Source organism: Durio zibethinus, chromosome 13 (assembly GCF_047325235.1).
Source record: "Durio zibethinus cultivar Kanyao isolate XHJ-2024 chromosome 13, ASM4732523v1, whole genome shotgun sequence".
Lineage (NCBI taxonomy): Eukaryota > Viridiplantae > Streptophyta > Magnoliopsida > Malvales > Malvaceae > Durio > Durio zibethinus.
This window is the reverse complement of record NC_143174.1, coordinates 21,586,587-21,603,757: the sequence shown is the minus strand read 5'-3', so window position 1 is coordinate 21,603,757 and position 17,171 is coordinate 21,586,587. Positions and strand designations below refer to the sequence as shown.

The window sequence follows — 17,171 nt, the reverse complement described above, 5'->3', positions numbered from 1 at the left end:
CCCGGCTCTTTGAATTGGATTTGGCGACGATTAATAACCGCCACAGGATTAACGGATCTTTGACAAAATTGGACTCAGATTTTGTTCTATTCCGTTTTCGCTATTTTTTTTATTTTTACTCATTAATTATTGTTGACGGATTTGAGCCCAAATTAATTGGGTGGAGTATCGGCTTCGAATTCGGGCCCAATGAAATGTAGAGAAAGCTCATATCCAAATTCGAACGCGTTGATTAGACTGCAGCCTCACATTCTTAACCACATATTTTGTTCTACTCCTTTTTATTTTTTCAAAAAACGGGCAGGAGAATTTCCTGGACCATGCAAACGAAGACTCTTGATTATCGATCTCATAGTAGTTGCCTTCTATTTTCCTATATTTTTTCCTTGGTCGTTCTTTTGGGAAAAAAAAAAAAAAAGAGCCATGTTGCAATCTGTTATAGAATTATCTCGTTATATACCATTGTGTCAATTTATCCCAAAATTGAATATTAATAAATTTTATTATTTTTGTAGTTTATTTATTTAATTAATAAATTATAAAATATTATTTTTTAATTTTTTATTAAACAAATAAAAATTTAATTTATTCACAAAGTGTTCGTTAAATAATTTTTCATTTATATTTATAAATATAAATAAATTAAAAATTAATAAATTTTATTATATTTGTAATCTATTTATATAATTAATAAATTATAAAATATATATGTGATCGATTGTTAAATTTAATAAATAAATAAAAATTAAATATGTTTATAAATTATTTATTGAATAATTTATATATTTATATTTAAATTATAAATAAATAAAAAATAAAAATTTTTATTATATTTATGATATATTTTTTAATTAATAAATATTAAAATATTATTTAAAATTATTTATAAATTATTTATCAAACATTTTATTTATGTTTAAAATATTACATTTTTTTGGTCCGCTAAATTTTTGTATACTTCCTTAGCAGTTAATTTAACTCATTAATTAAAGTCTTGAACTAAAGCAGGTACTATTTAGAAAATAATAAAAAGAAAAACTTTATATAAAGTGAATTATTATGTGCGGCCAAGAGAAAGCCAGATTAAAAAAAATGATAATAATAACTACCACTTAAACTCAAAAATTATCAATCGAAACTTTCCTTTGACCAAAGATCCCAACTCACTCACTCGTGAAAAACTCCTTCTGACTAAAGTTTTAGGTATTTACTTTTGGTCTATTTTTATTTTTTTGTTGATTATTAATTAAAGAGTGGGAAGCTCATCGTCTACATGCCCAATGATGATGTGGCGGAATCAACATAAATTACCATAATTGGGAGCAAAAAGAAAGTATGGTTGTTTGAAACTTTAAGAAAATGGGTAAGTTAAAAGAAGACACATTTGTCAAAGGTTTTAGGTTTTATGTATTCAGCTACTCCGAGGGTCAAGCTTATAGAGTTTAGACCACTTGACTGTTTTGTTTCTCTACTTTGTGGCCTACCCCAAAGAACAAAATTGATCATGCCCAAACTATCAACTGACTGCTAAATATACAATAATTATTGTGCTAAGCTCTATTTCAATGATCAAATGAGCAAACAATATGTGAAAAGAGGGAAAAAATTTATAGAAAATTTAGTGGATCAAGGAAGGAGATCATCCCCAAATAAGTAGAGTAGCCGCTCAACGGCCCAGCTGGGTTCATTCTTAGGCCAGTCCAAGCTATGAGAAAAAGTGAGTAAAGGGGCCCTACAAAGTGGGCAAGTCTTGTGATTATCTTCATGATCGTTGTTATGATCATGATCAAAATCATGGTCGTGATCTTGATCATAGTCAACCCATCTGTCAATGCAATCTTTATGGAACACGTGGCAGCAGTTAGTAAGTTCTCGGACCTCATCACCTTCCTTCAGCCGACCCAAGCAAACTGCACACGTGTCAGAAACACAAGTCACCCTTTCTTTAGCATCTTCAAAGGTTGTCAGTACCAGACTGTCTCCCATCATTTGTGAAGAAACTGAGGAAGAAGAAGAAGAAGAGTTGTTTTGGGAGTGAGATGAAAAACTATTGGTGAAGAAGCAGCTTATGTCTTTAAACCTAAGAGCCCAAGACAAGACCCATCTTAACACTGCTAAAACAACAGCTGTTTTGTATAGAAGATGGGTTGCAATTAGCCCTGGATCCTCTACAAAGAAACTCATGGAAACAAAGAAAGAACAATGAAGGGAAAAGCAAAGTGATTAGCAAAGAGGAAATAAAAAGAAAGGGGAAGAGTTAGAGGAGCGTCCGAGGACTTTTATCATAGAAGGGGGCCAGCCAAGAGGGGGGAGATAGTGGATTGCTTTGTTGGATTTTGTCGGCGTGTAAGCATTGGAATAAAGGAGAGAGGTAGGGGGAGGGCCCGAGTGGGTGACCTTCGGGTGCAATCGTGTAAGTCACAGCTCAGAAGGACGGTGGTCGACAATCCCAAGAATCTTTCATTTTAGAAAAAATGGAAATAATAAGCATTAAGAAAATTTGAAGGAAAAAGGGCGAAAACACGTGGCTTAAAGTTAGATTAAAGTAAAGCAACTGGATCGGATCATGAGATTGTGTATGTACCCAATGAAGATGGTGTTTTGCTTCGTAAGGAATTTGGTAATGGAAAGCCATCAAAAATTGTCTAGTACTAAATAAAATGTTGGCCATGGTCAATGCTTTTTTCTTTAAAAGAAATATAGAGAAAATCCATAGCCTATCTTTTTTCTTTTCTTTTGTGTATTTGGATAATGTGGTAAGTTTTTTCTTCTAATTTGAAACATGTGTTCATATTCTAAGACTTTGACCAAAAAAGATAAGAATTTCTTCATTTTAGCTGTGATTTTTTTAGGTTTAAAAAAAAAGAAAGAAAGAAAGACCTCTTTGGGAAGTTAAGACCATGCACTACATTAGGCCCATTCTGGTCCCATCTTGTAGGCTGAAACGTGCTTTCCTGCATGTGCTCTGCTGACCGCTGCCTGATTCATGATGTAAGCATTTGATTAAATTCTACGTTCAATCATAAAAGGAAAAGGTAGGGGGAAAAACCTTAAATTTTAGAATGTCAAGTGGAACGGAAGGAAAAGATCATCCCCTTCCACACACACACACACACACACACACACATATATATATATATATATATGCAAAATCAAAGAAGATTGCTTTGCTTTTTCACCCATGACACGTTAGAAATGGCCCCCATCACACGTTAGTTTCCACAATCCCAGTCAGATCCCACCAAGGCACTACCATTTCCTATGTTACTTCACGATTTTAACTTGGAAAGGAAATGGTAATGGGGAAAAAACATATAAAGAATGAAAGAAAATAAACAATGTTTTGTCTTTCAGGAAAAAAGACCCTGGTTATACCTCAAAGCAATGGAAGAGTGCATACAGACGCATACAAAAGAATGAGGCTAGCGTCGGTCATTCGTTTAGGGAATTCCCGCATGGCCAGTAGCGCGGCTCTAGAAAAAAAAAATCGATGTCCACTTAATATATATATATATATATATATATTGTTGATAGATTTATCATATTTATGATGAAATTTTTTTAAAAAAATTTCTTTATATTTGGAGGTGTGCAGAAAAAATTTTGAAAGTGTCAAGCGAATTTTTTTTTTTTTTAATTTTAAAAGTATCCATAAATACCCCCTCCTTCTCCTTTAGTGGATCCGGCACTGTGCATGGCTACGCCAGGTTTGATAATTATTCAACAATGGAATGAATATGCAACAAACAAAAAAGGGGAATTCTAAAATCCTTATCCATGGCTTCAGCTTCTACCAAACATTTTGACCACGTTGTATGCCAAAGTAGAATCAATGAAAAGAAAAAGGGCTAAATTTTAATGGATTAAAAAAAAAAAGGAAAAAATTGTGCCCCCCTAGTTCATCAACCAACCAAAGTGGCCCAACACATTCTGTCACACGTTACATGTTACCAGAATAGTAACAGAACTATGGAGTTTAATGTTTTAATAGGAACTTTGTTGCCTCACAACAGCATTCTGATTGTTGATAAAAAATAAACTTAAAAACAGCATTTGGATTGAGCCTCTATGTCGTGCAGCCCGTTTGATGATTTGTCTACCAGATATAATACAAACACTTGGGCAGCATTATAGTTATGATTTCTTGTTGAAACTGACAGCATGAAGCATTATATCAATAATTTATTGTTGAAGCTTACGGCTTGAGCTCATGCATGTCGGCTAACAGAGTAAATTATGTATCTTCCTTCAACTTCTCGTCTAGTGGATTTCATGCTGATCGCTTTCTTTCATCTTCATTTGCATCTTGTATTGCAAAGTGGCTGGTGCACAATCCAGTGGTGTTTCTCCTGGAATTGATGCGGTTCAAAAGCGTTAAAGCATAATCAAGAGACAAACAGATCATACAAATCAAAGCCAGATATGATACCAACTAAATCAGCAATGAAAAGGATGTGGAGCTCTCGATGATGGACTTCTACGAAACAGCATCATTCAACACAGCTATACCATGCGCATCATGCTTCTTTGAAATTTAAGTGAGAGTTCTTTGTCTTTTCCATTTTCCATTTTTATAAAAAAAAAAAAAAAAAAACCCTTGATTTTATCTAGAATCAAAGGAGTTTCTAATGACATTTTCAACTTTCAGTAACCTTAAAACTCTACCATGAGTAGCTTCAATTTGTAAATAGACATATTTTAAAATTAGGAATGCCACAAAACTCAGCATACAATTAATTACCCTGTGCATTCTTGTAGTCCATGCTTGCTCCAAAGTCCATGAGCGCAAATACTATATCAGTTCGGTTGAACAGTGCTGCCTACAAGAAGTTAATTCTGTCATTAGTGTCATATAATTTTGGAAAGAAATGGAAATTATAATTATGCATTCAATTGGTCAGCCTTCAAGGACATGTATACACGATTGCACTCACATGTGCAGAACTACACCATCACAAAGAGAGAGAGAGAGAGAGAGAGTTGTACCAGATGCAGCAAAGACAATCCTTGCTTGTCATGGTAATTTGCATCAACACACTGCACATGCAATCATATGTAAAATCCATTGCAATTGAAATATTGGAATGCAAGCATAAAATCCATTCCAATCGAAATATTGGAATAAAATCATACATACCTCACTTAGAAGCTTTTTGACTGCAGCAATATCACCATTCTTTATAGCTTCTCTTAAACCCTGAGTATAGCAATGCACAAGTACATAATTCAAAAGATGTAAAATCCCCAGGAAAGTTGAATGTCTCATCACTATTCAAATACTTCATTAAAGAGCTCTACCTCTCCATTGACATCATAATCAATCTGAGATTTATCTGCGGCGGTACCATTGGTCACTAGACCAGGATTGAAAACCAAACTGCAAAATGTTAACCATGTGTGAAAGAGTCCCATAAGACAGAAAGCAAAATTTGCCACCAAAAGAAGCTAGAGACCTAAACAAAAAAGAAATCATTTCCTTACTGACATATGACAACCTAAAGAGCACAATAGGACACCAGAAAGGCGGAGATGAAAAAAGCCATGCAAATAGAAATCAAGATGGTTGGAAATGTTGAAACAGTATGGGTATTTTTCACAATTATCCCCCACTACATTAAAACTTTTTCTAGTAACTTCTATCAGAATGTCAAGCACAAAAAGGAAATCAAGACGAAGAGAGAAGGTAAACTGATTTCAGTATTTTATGCCTAAAACCAAAAGTCCATGATTTTACTAGAATCCAACTTCAGGTTTCAATTAACTCAGGTCAGAGCACAGTACTAAAATGGGCCAGAAAGTGTTGAGGTTTCCACGTTCCAATTGCACAAAAAGAAATAATATATTACCATTTGACATAAAACACTATGTTCGGAAGAAGTGCAGAAGAAAGTTAGAATACAAAATTCAAGGATAACATACCTAGATTTGCTGTTTGAAGTGGAGCCTCTACTCTTGGGAACAGTGTCAGTCTTTTTTGATTTTGGATTTGATGAAACCACTGAGGATGGAGGATCTTTCATCTGCCACAGGAACAAATATGGGTCCATAACAAACTTGGAACAGAATATGAGGCACTGTTAAAACTACTGAAGCATTCATACCTTAAGTGGAAGTGCATCTGTGGTTGGTGCTGGAGATTCACAAATACACAAAGGCATTCCACACTTGCAATCTGGAGTGCTTGCAACAGGCCAATGATCTGCAGTTGCTTCAGTTTTTGAACCCATAACTGCATTAATGCTTAGTCGAGAGACTTCGTCTGTAACATAATCAACTCCATCTAAAGAAGGTTGAGGATTGGCTTTGGTAGATCTGCACCCAAATAAATCCACAACAAAATAATGTGAAGAAATAACAAAATATTAAGAAACGGCCTCTTAAAATAGTACTCAAGCAAAAAAGAAGAAAAGCAAAGTGAAGCTGGAGTAGAAGGCATCCACCACCACAAAGATCTGAGACACATCCCCCAAGCTAACCCCCCTCCCTTCTCTTTCCAATTGATAATATTTAAATACGTACAATGTATTCAATCAAGAGAGGTTTACCCTGAAGAGTTATTGAAACAATCTGCACAAACTCTAACAGACGAGAGTATGCCAAATTGTGGTAAAGCCTGAATATGCACACAGTAAAGAGAATAAAAAAGATTGCTTAGTTAATAAAGCTGATTTATTCAAACTTTTACAACTTAAGAAATGTATAGTTAACCCAAATATATAAATGGAAGGGATGGGAGCTTGAACCATTTGATTAGATGAATGTTCATGACATAATGTCCTTCCACAACATCGGCAATGGTGCTGCAAAGTGGAGAAGAGACAAACCATTTGATTTCATGTACTTCCCATATGGCAATCAGTCTAACATAGAATAGAGGTACACCTACTTTGAATAGAAATTGCAGATGAAAGTGTGTATATTTTACATTTACATTTCCTTCTAACCAAGAATCATCAATCATAATGAGCTTTTGCAACACATATTCCTTGAAGAATAGCAAGCTAATATCACTTTGATTATAGTTGATACAGAAAAAAATCTACAGAGTTTGGTAGCACTTAGGAATTAGGATCACTCCACTTTTGAATCAACGTTAGTAAACAGTAACGGATTTTACTCCTGCATAACAATTTCAAGTTTCAACAGTCTGGAACCAAGTATCCCACCCCAGCTATGGCATACATAAAATTATATCAAAGTCCCTCAATTCACAGCCTCGAGTTTTCATACAAACATTAACTCGCAGTCACACATCCGGACTTATAGTCATAACATCAGGCTTGCACCCCATTCAATCTTCAACTAAAGATGGCAGTAGACGTAGCCACTTAAAGGCAAACTGGATTATCAATACTTCCAATTACCAATTTAAAGCATCCAAAATTAAATTAAAAAAAAAAACTTTGAATCAGCAATTTAACGCATTGCAAAAGTCATCTTTAGCGTGAGTAGATCAGTCAAACAGCTAAGATCAAAGCAAAGAGAGAGCACACCAAGATAATTTAAATAATTACTGAATTATTCGAAATAATAAACTCTACTCGTTAAAATCTACTTTACCGAACGATATATTTCATTATTTTCATCGGATTAAATGAGTATGATCGGTAATTTCTTCGTGTAAAAAATTGAGAAGAAGAAAGTACCCGGCGCCTGAAAGTGTTGAAGATGCATTTACATACGTCGCAGCGTGGTGCTTCCTGGAAAGGCGGGGGCTCCGATGCCATTTCCGATCTCTTCTTTTTCCCCTCCGCCGGCGAATGCAGATAATGACAATGAGTTTTTATATTTTTAGGTGCTTTCCCTTTCTTTTTTTTTTATACGGTGTTATTCGATGATCGGGTTCCATCAGTATGCGAATCGTACCCGAATGTGATCCACTTACCCGCCATGTCGGCCTGTTGTTGAAGGGTGAATACGGGTAGAAAAGTAGATAAAGAGAAATTTTCCAATTAAGACCAATTAATCATTTCTCTGGAATGTAAGTATTACCTTTTACATAATTATTAAAAAATAAACAATAAAATATTCATTATTTTATTTTTTATATTTATTTTCTCTTTTTGCTTATGTATTTATTTATTGTGTTTTGATATTTATGGATTAATCTATTTTGTATGATCAGAAGAAGAAGGACAAATTTTGTATTCAATAAAGGGTTAAAATGATCATGAATTTATTTCTATTTTAGATTTGGCTATAATTATAATTATGAATGATATGTAAAAAAAAAATAGTATTGGCATATTTTTAAAAACATAAAAAATTATGAGGTTGAATCTTCAATTTTCAAAATTTATTTAAAAACATCTAAAAAATTGAATAAAAATATTATAAATATTTTTATATTTAAAATTATTGGATATTAAATTTAATCATTAAAATTAAAATTTTAATATTTTATTAATATGCTACACAATTATTAACAAAAAAGATTATATTAAAAGTACATCTAAAATTATATCTTTAATTTGAAGTTTTCTTATTAATGAACCGGATTAAGTTCTCTTTGTTTTTTCTTAAATATGTGCCAGATTAATATTGGCTTCAAAATTATTTCAAAGAAGTATATATCACCTTCTCGCTTTTGCTTTTCTTGACTTCATATACAAATGATCATCGTAGCTACAAATCTATATTTACAAATATTTTTTTATTAAAAATAATCATTTTTTTGTTTAAATAATATATTTATTAAAAAAAAATTCTACATTACTATGTTTTTCAATTTAGTCAAATTAGAAGTGTAAGTTGGCCTCCATGAGATATTTTCTTCTCTGGCTCCGTCCTCGTTGTCAAGTGCTCTTAAAAGAAATCAACGATCTAGATTTCGACATCTATCCACAACAAAGTCGACGGTCTATACTGTGCCACATAACAGTGTTGTTTTAAAACTAATACACTGCGTTTTGGCAATTTTTTGTTGGAGAAATGACGTGACTTTATAGAAAAATTTTTCTCTTGATTTCATCACCCCGCCCTTCAAAACCCGGCCTCTCATAAGCACCAGAAAAGGAGAGAGGATTTGATACTCATCTTTATGTTGAAGGATTTTTAAATATTTAATTAATTAGTGAAATTTTGAAAACAAAGAGATGCAGCTACATGACGTGTAAAGGACGAGAACTGGCCTCTCCGGTCCTTTTATTGGACCGGACAGGAGCCGCGTCCGGTTAAACTAGTGGTTGTCTCGTTAATTTAAGTAAAAAATGAAGAAAAAAAAACGTGGGAAATTGTGGCAACAATCAAACAAGCGATTGTGAGTGGTTGCATAAATGCAGTCCAATTATTCCTTTTGCAGTGGTCCAACTCCAAAGTCCTAACTAACCCCCTTAGCCTTTGAAAAGTCGCAATTATGGGTAATAATCATCATACAATAATAATACATTAAAGGTTAAAATATTAATTCATCAACAGCTTGGATTACTGTACATTTGACACGTATCAATCTTCCGTATACCAACAAACCAACCATGACCGTTGGATAGGTTTACGTACACTTTCACTTTCACATACTTTTTCAGTTTTTAATCACATTTTGGCCTGCCTACCCCAAGGCAGAGAGAGATTTAGCAAGTAAAGGAGAAAATATGGTTTCCATGGAAGGCGAAGCTGAATCATTCAACGAAGTCAAGCCACACGTCGTCGTTGAAAATAATGGCGATATTGTCGGTGATAACGATGTTGGCAAGCCGGGATCCGTTGAAACCCCAATCTTCCAGAACTGGTAAGCTTCATTATATTCTTTCCAAGAAGAAAAAATTTTCCGGATCTGGGTCTTGTTAGACAGTTTTTCAATTATTCTTCAATATCTGTTTCAAAAACGGAAACTTTTCACATAAGTTAGTTAATTTACTGTTATTATAGTGAAATTTAATACTTAATTAATTACCCTAATCTCGTTTAAAGAGGGCAATTTGACTATGATTTTACATTTTTCTCCTGTTGGGCTACGTTATTGGCACCACCTATATTTGACAGTACACTTGTAGTTTTCTTGATGTTAAATGGTTGGGGTTGGATTGAATTACTGCAAACTTTGAATTCCAAGAAACATGGAAGAGAAAATACAGGTAATTTCTTTTTATGGTAGGGAAAACATTCCGGTGGTCCTTACTCTTTAGTATTTAAAAGAAAAAGAAGATGCTTAGTTGTTTAGATCTTATATTCTAGGTTAAGGTGTTAGGATTTTCTTGACTTTTGCATCTCATATTTATTTTGAGGGCTTCTAGTTCTATATATGTTTCCGTTTGGATATGGCTTTTCCTTAGAATACTTGAAGATGTTCAATTGTTCATGTAATCTACAAAAATTTATAGTGACTCACTTAAGAAGAAGAGCAATCTATGGCCTTTTGTTATAAATATCACAGGACAATGTCACTAACTGTACAATCAACACCAGAGTTTGTTATTCGGCTTTATAAAAGTCAGATTTAATGAGAAAATTTAGTGTTCGGAACTGCATGCATGTACTTTTTGTGTGTTTTGTTCCTTTGGCAAGCTTCTATAACGTTGTGAAACTTTTCTTCTGTTGGTGGAAAAGTTCCCTAGCAATGCCTGCATCTGGACTAAATACCACAAGTCCTGCTCCATCCCAACTCACCATCTTCTTTGGTGGAAGTGTTTGTGTATTTGATGCAGTTCCCATGGAAAAGGTTGGCCTTTACTTGACATTGAAGATTTTACTAAGTTTTAGTGGAATGAGGTTTTATTCCATAATTCACCAATGATTCATGTCTGTCAGGTGAAAGAGATTATGCATATTGCTGCTACGGCTGCTGCTGCCGCAGCTAACTCTGTTGACATGAAGAATGCTGCAACTGATTGTGCCACCACTTCACCTGTTCTTACGAGGTCTCCTTCACTTCAAAGTACTGCAACTGCTTTAGCTTCACCACAGGCACAGTTGTATCCTCTTCACAGGACTTCTCTTTGCAAACTGCAAGCTGGTAACTCTCAAATAACTTCTCTAGAAGATAGATGAAGTTAAAATGCAAAGATTGTATGATTTTCCTATGCAGTGCATGTTATCTAATCTAGCATCATGTTTATGTGAATATCAATTGGATCAGAACTACCAATTGCAAGGAGACACTCGCTTCAGCGTTTTTTCGAGAAGCGGCGGGACAGGTACTCCTTCCTTGCTGAACTTCCGTTCCTAGTTTCTTTCTTTCTTCTATCCTCATGCATAATAAGCTCTAACATTTTACTGTTTAAATATATGCCCCTAAGATATTGGGAGCCTTGCTTTGATGATATCAGAGTCTTTTTACTTATTGATGTGATTTACCTTTGATAAAAGCTAACTATTCATATATTGGGTAACAGTATCATATTAGCTGTCTTCAAAATTTGCTCCAAGCATGGGGATATAATAGTTATAATAAGTATAGTAACTGTTTCCTTTTGCAGGCTGGTGAACAGGAACCCATATCCTAATCCATCAACACCAAAAACAGCTGATGACAACAAATCTAATCTCAGTGCTGCAACTTCGCCTGAATCGGGCTGCTTTGAAAAATCACCTGTTCCTCAGGAAGACATCCAACCAAAAGCTCAAGCCCATGTTGCCTAAGCTAAGCATAGAGGATTCGTTACATATATATTTATGTATTTGGTAAAAATTAAATCTAGTTGTATTATTCTTGTAAACTGTAAAGTGCCCCTTAAGGCAGGTCTCATGGTATGCCTTGCCGTGACTTCCCATGAGAGTGCTTCGTAACGTAGGATCTGTTGATCTGTTCACTTGTTTCCTGTTGCCTCCGCCATCCAGGGACTGTCGTGATGTCTTTTAAACCTGTTCATCTTGTGTCTAATCTCCCTGACAATAGGCAAACTAAGCTATCTAGGATTTGCTATGCATGTATTAATTACCTTGGTTGTTGGCTCTCCGTTCTATTGCTATGTGAAGACCTATAATTTGTTTCTGATGTTGATGGAACTTTTGACGTTGCATTTTTCTGCAACGAGCATACCATGCGTCTAGTGATCTTAAAACCAGTAACACTTTTCAACTAGACGAGCGTTGATCGGCGTCTGTTATATCATTAGTGTTAAGTTAGGTAACAGAGTGAATAAAAAAAAAAAGGTGGATAGGAGTAGGAATAAGTCTTCACCTGCTTTGCATCTCGATCCAATGGTTATGGAGTTATGAATGATACTTGACGGTAATATTTACCATTTATCTATATCTAAGTAACTCCATCCATTTTCTTGACATATTTGTCCTCAGGGATTAACATGTCGCTCTAATTGAAATCAATAGTTGGTAAAAGATTCAAATGTATCACAAATGATTCGTGGCTGGACATGACTCTAGCAACTACAGGAAGGCGGTAGGGTAAAGGTTGGATGCCGTTAATATTACAACACTGTCGGATGGTTTTTTTAAAACTCGCTTGAACATAATGCAACTCTTCTTACCAGTAACACGTTCTATGGAGAAAAGATAACAATAGCACTGCACCATGTTTCAGACAAGCATTAGATATCATTGATGCTTCTTAAAATATTGATTTTTATCAAGGTTGTATCTTATAATCGAAGATTCAAGGCTCCGATCAATGAAGCATTCTTGGAATATTCACAATGCACAGACAATACTAATTTTTTACATTGATTGGGCATACCTTTATCAGCCATTGCCTCCCTTAACATCATATAAACAATAAAACTGCCAAAAGCTATTTGAAAACTTATTGGAGTGGGGTTTATCAAGCTAAACGAGGGAAAATTTAGAGGAAAAAGCATAAATATGAAAGTAACCTGGTGTACGTGCACGATGGTCTAACGAAGTTCATAACTTCAAAGTTAGACATCGCAAAACACTATATACAACACCATGTCCACGTCCCATTAACATTCAACTTTTTTCCTGTCACAGGAACTGCCTCACACTAGTGCAGACTCCGCATGATGCCATGTAGGTAGCCCCCTGTCATCACAAGTGACATAAGTGATACAACACCGGCTGGGAAGATTTTTCTTGACCTCTTGAAACGAGAACCCATCACTACCAAAAGCACAGCAGATACACCTTCAAATTAAATATCATAAATGCAATTAGGATTAAACTTGATGGAGCTAAAACAAAAATGAAATGAGAAAAAATAAGCTAAATCCTCTTAAATGGCTTCATATTTGTAATTAACATTCAAAAGAAAACTTAAAGATTCACCTCCTTATTCCTCATAAGTTAGGCTGTGATATTAACAGCTAGCAGCACCTTTTCTAATTCTCTTTAGTTTTGTGCAAACAAACAGGGGTACATGCTATCGCAAGTTGATAGTTGGTACTTTCTGCTAAGTATTGTAGCAAATGACATAACCCACCATTGGAAAGAACTTTAAAGGTATCTCTCTTTCTTTCTTCCCCAACAAAACTGAACACCCTTCCCTTCCTCTTCCATTCCCCCCCCCCCCCCCTCCTCTCTCTCACCTTTCCTTTTCACGAAAGCAAAAATCAACCTTATCTTCACTCTCAGGAAAATTTGTATCAAGATGATAACAAAAGGGCAAATCAGCTAATCCTTAGAAATTCAGCATTTAAGGCAAGTTCAAACTAAGGCTTTGCTAGGTAGAAGGGATGGAAAGAGATAGGGATGGAAAATTTGTTAATCTAATGGTCAAAATTCATAACTCTTTTACTACTTTATAGTTTATCCATTAGATCAATAAGTTTTCAATCCTTCCTACCAAGCAAAGTATAATCATCACTTAAGATGTAAATTAATCATCTTTAGCAACATAAACATACAACACCGAGGTGCAACAACGAAAAAATAGTACCAAGCCCAAGGGATGAGGCAAAAACTGGTCTTGTAGGGAGCTCAGTATAAACATAATAAAGCAGTGCGGCTGACAATCCTCCTGCTAGAAGCGACTTCTGGCTGCCACTCTTCATGTAGCCCATAACACCACCCACTATATATATATTAACAAAAATAATAAAAACACCCTCAGTAAAATGAAATATTTGAACGTTTGCAATTCTAAAGTCCAAATAACAATATCCATCTCCTTTATTTGAAGCAAATTATCACCAATTTTGTTTTATCACCAAGTTTGAAGTTTACCTAATTATCCAAAATCCAATCAAGTTTCTAGCAACTCCAATCTATAGCAGCACCAAAACACAAGCAACAAATTAAAACTGAAACCATAAGTCAAAAAAAAGAAAAAAACAAGAATTTTACCTCCAACAAGAGCAGCATATCCAATGGTCAACTTCTGGGACATGGACAAAGCCATGTTTTTTTTACCCCCGTTGTCCGAAAACTCCCCTTCTCCTTTTTTTCCACTATCGCCTCCGCCGCTATTATCCCCACCGCCACCGCCTCCTCCGCCGCTTCTGTCGTCAAACTTGTCTCCTCCGCCGTTTCCTGTGTCTACTTCGACTTCAATTCCTCCATTGGCAGAATCAACAGTGTTTGTAACAATCGTGGGAGCTTTCGAATCAGGAGATACTACCCCAGCTACAGTCACCCCTTTCAAATGAAGCTGACGATTGCCAACCACCGCAAATCTCGAGTAACCGTTATTGTTAAAGAGCTGTAGCCTTTGAAATGATCCAAGCTTTGGCTGAAGTTGAAGAGGAGACGACAGTGAAACACTTACCATCAAATTTGCCATTCTTTTTCTAATATTTTCCTTTGTCTCTGACGCTTTGTTTCTATTTTCCTTTCCCATTCTTGGACTCTCCAGAAGAATATTCTCTCTGGGCCCAAAAAAATGGGCTCATCGGTACAGGCTTGGCTCAGCCCTTCAGGTCATGCAATGTGACGCACCGAGGCAAGAACCAAGTCTATGAATGTGAAAGAATTATTTTTTTAATAGAGGAACTTATAGATGGGAGATGAAAAAAAATTATGGGTATTATAATTTAAATATTAAATTTATTAATTATAATTTTTTAAAATTAAATGTATAAATTAATTGAGATAGATTTTAGATTTGTAAATGAATTATTTTATAATTAAATTATAATTCATATAATGTATGAAATAATTTTATTTATTTAATATGAATATATATATATACAAATTAGTTTCTTTTTAAAATTATATTCAAATATTTAAAACCTATAACATATATAAAATTTATATATATTAACTTGTCATTAAAAAAAACTTTATGAAAATAGCAAAAAAAAATTATATCTTTCCTTTGAATATTTTTATTTACAACAATATTTATACACCTATAAATTATATCAAATAAAAATAAATTATGTCTTTTTTTTTAAAATGAAAATATGTATTATTTAATGATAAATTAAATAATAAAAAAAATATTGACAAACTTTTACTTTAGTAATATTGACTAAATTATTATACAAAATATGAAAAATGTTAGAGAATATGTGAAAAAAATAAATTAAAAAAATTATTTTTTATAACAATGAAACTGTAATAACAATAAAATATATTTTTAAAAAATTTATAAACAAAAAAAATTGCAATAGTAATAGAATATACCTTAAAAAAATTACTGAAAAAAATTTATATATAATACATTATATTTGTAGTCTTAAATTTGTAAAAAAATTCTTTAGTAGCAATTAAAATTAAATAGATAATTTTTAAAATTTAAAATAGATATAATAAGTGATAAAGATAATATTAAACTTTTTACATTTATTTGAAATATAAATTTGATAATTAGAGTTCAAATGGATATAATCATTTTGATAATCTTATTATTTAAAGATTTAAGATGAATTTTTTTTTTAAATTTTAAAATCTTACATTAAATTACTTAAATTTTTTAAAAGATTATTTTTTAAATCAAAAATTTTAAATCAAGATAAAAAAATATTATTGAAATATTTGGATAAACTTGATCTTTGCAATTTTTAAATATGTTTGAAAGATTCTAATAATTAAATAAATTTTTAAATAAAGTTATTTGGCAAACAACTAAAATTATTTATTAGAAAAATAAAATCCATATTTTATATTGTCATAACGTATAGATCTGTGAACTTATCGCTAAACTTAGAATGAAAGAAGTCACCACCAATCTTTTTTTTGGTTAGGTGTGATTGACCACCTGGTTGAAACTGATATGCAAAACAAAGGATATGTTCAGAAGTTGATTACGCATGAAAAATGTTATAACACCTCAAAACGCTTATCCAAAGGATGATGCAAGTTTGATTTCAAATTATCATACCTTATTTATTTTTTATAATTTATCAAATAATTTAATAATGAATTAGAAATTTTTTCTTTTTTCTCTCTCTTTTTTTTGGGGATAAATATTGCAGAAACAATCTTTTCTTATTTTTTTATTCTTTTATTCTATTTTTTTGTATATATTTTTATTTTAAAAAATAAAAAATAATAAAAAAGGTTAAAAACAAAATAAAAATAAATCAAAATATGAAAATAAAAATAAAATAGAAAAAAAAAACCTGCGATTGGGTCGGGTTAGGACGCGGGTTGCTGCATTGATATTCAGGTCAACGCACAGATTTTGACTGGCCAAAACAATGTCGTTCCAGGTAGCTATATAAGCCAATTCTAACGCCTTTGTTTCAAAACTCCTTCTACACTCTCTCTCTAGACTGAGAAGCTCTGCTTTCTCTCCAAGATTCTTCCAACACCTGTCGAAAAGTTCAATAAAAAATTAAAAATCTCACTGGTTTCTGGAAACTTCACAAAAAAATTCAACTGAAAAATAGAACCCACCAATTTTTGGAAAGCCTGTTGGATTCTGGAAATTTCATCGAAAAATTCAACATTCACATAAAAAATTCAATCGAAAAATTATTCTGTCACCGAAAAATTCATCCCAAACCTAGAAAAACCTAGAAAAAAATTCAAAAACATCAAGAAAAATTCAAAAAAAATTTTAGGTTGTTCTAAACCTTTTCTAAACCCCCTATAGCTTTGGAATCACATCCAGAAACCTAAAATCCCACCAGAACTCCGAATCAATTCCTAAACCCCAATCTCCGAATCCTAGAAACCCTTATTGCAAAATTTTTTCAAAATTTCCCTAACAATTTTCTTTATTTTCTGTGTGTTTCTGTATCTTTTTTTGTGTGTTCTTATCTGTTAAAGATAGTTCAATTTATAGGCGTCTCTAGGATTGATTTTAGGAAACCGACATAATCAATCCCAAACTTAAATCCTGGGATTTGATTCTGTCCTAACAAGATTCTAGG

General features: G+C 33.2%; 4 protein-coding genes across 5 annotated transcripts; 1 reads left to right on the top strand and 3 right to left on the bottom strand.

The window, feature by feature from the left end:
- Positions 1-1,532: 1,532 nt before the first annotated feature.
- Positions 1,533-2,654, bottom strand: LOC111304141 (RING-H2 finger protein ATL64-like). Its single transcript, XM_022900655.2, has one exon. It carries the CDS (start codon positions 2,182-2,184, stop codon positions 1,627-1,629), a length of 558 nt encoding a protein of 185 aa, XP_022756390.1. The 5' UTR covers positions 2,185-2,654; the 3' UTR covers positions 1,533-1,626.
- Positions 2,655-3,833: 1,179 nt separating this feature from the next.
- Positions 3,834-7,812, bottom strand: LOC111304140 (uncharacterized). The gene is made up of 10 exons (XM_022900654.2): positions 7,647-7,812; positions 6,744-6,800; positions 6,546-6,613; positions 6,102-6,312; positions 5,920-6,020; positions 5,299-5,377; positions 5,138-5,197; positions 4,987-5,037; positions 4,742-4,820; positions 3,834-4,349 (listed from the first exon to the last, which is right to left on the bottom strand). The coding sequence occupies exons 1-10, from the start codon at positions 7,725-7,727 to the stop codon at positions 4,261-4,263; spliced, it is 876 nt and encodes a 291-aa protein (XP_022756389.1). The 5' UTR covers positions 7,728-7,812; the 3' UTR covers positions 3,834-4,260.
- A 1,742-nt stretch (positions 7,813-9,554) lies between these two features.
- LOC111303018 (protein TIFY 3B) lies at positions 9,555-11,932 on the top strand. Its single transcript, XM_022899002.2, has 5 exons — positions 9,555-9,727; positions 10,546-10,657; positions 10,747-10,951; positions 11,075-11,132; positions 11,415-11,932. The coding sequence occupies exons 1-5, from the start codon at positions 9,591-9,593 to the stop codon at positions 11,575-11,577; spliced, it is 675 nt and encodes a 224-aa protein (XP_022754737.1). The 5' UTR covers positions 9,555-9,590; the 3' UTR covers positions 11,578-11,932.
- A 540-nt stretch (positions 11,933-12,472) lies between these two features.
- LOC111303017 (uncharacterized) lies at positions 12,473-14,685 on the bottom strand. 2 transcript variants are annotated; one of them, XM_022899000.2, is made up of 3 exons: positions 14,197-14,676; positions 13,790-13,924; positions 12,473-13,038 (listed from the first exon to the last, which is right to left on the bottom strand). In XM_022899000.2, the coding sequence occupies exons 1-3, from the start codon at positions 14,630-14,632 to the stop codon at positions 12,899-12,901; spliced, it is 711 nt and encodes a 236-aa protein (XP_022754735.2). In that variant the 5' UTR covers positions 14,633-14,676; the 3' UTR covers positions 12,473-12,898. The 2 variants fall into 2 exon arrangements, with proteins under 2 accessions (XP_022754735.2, XP_022754736.2); XM_022899001.2 differs by lacking the exon at positions 13,790-13,924 and having other exon boundaries at positions 14,197-14,685.
- Positions 14,686-17,171: the final 2,486 nt, after the last annotated feature.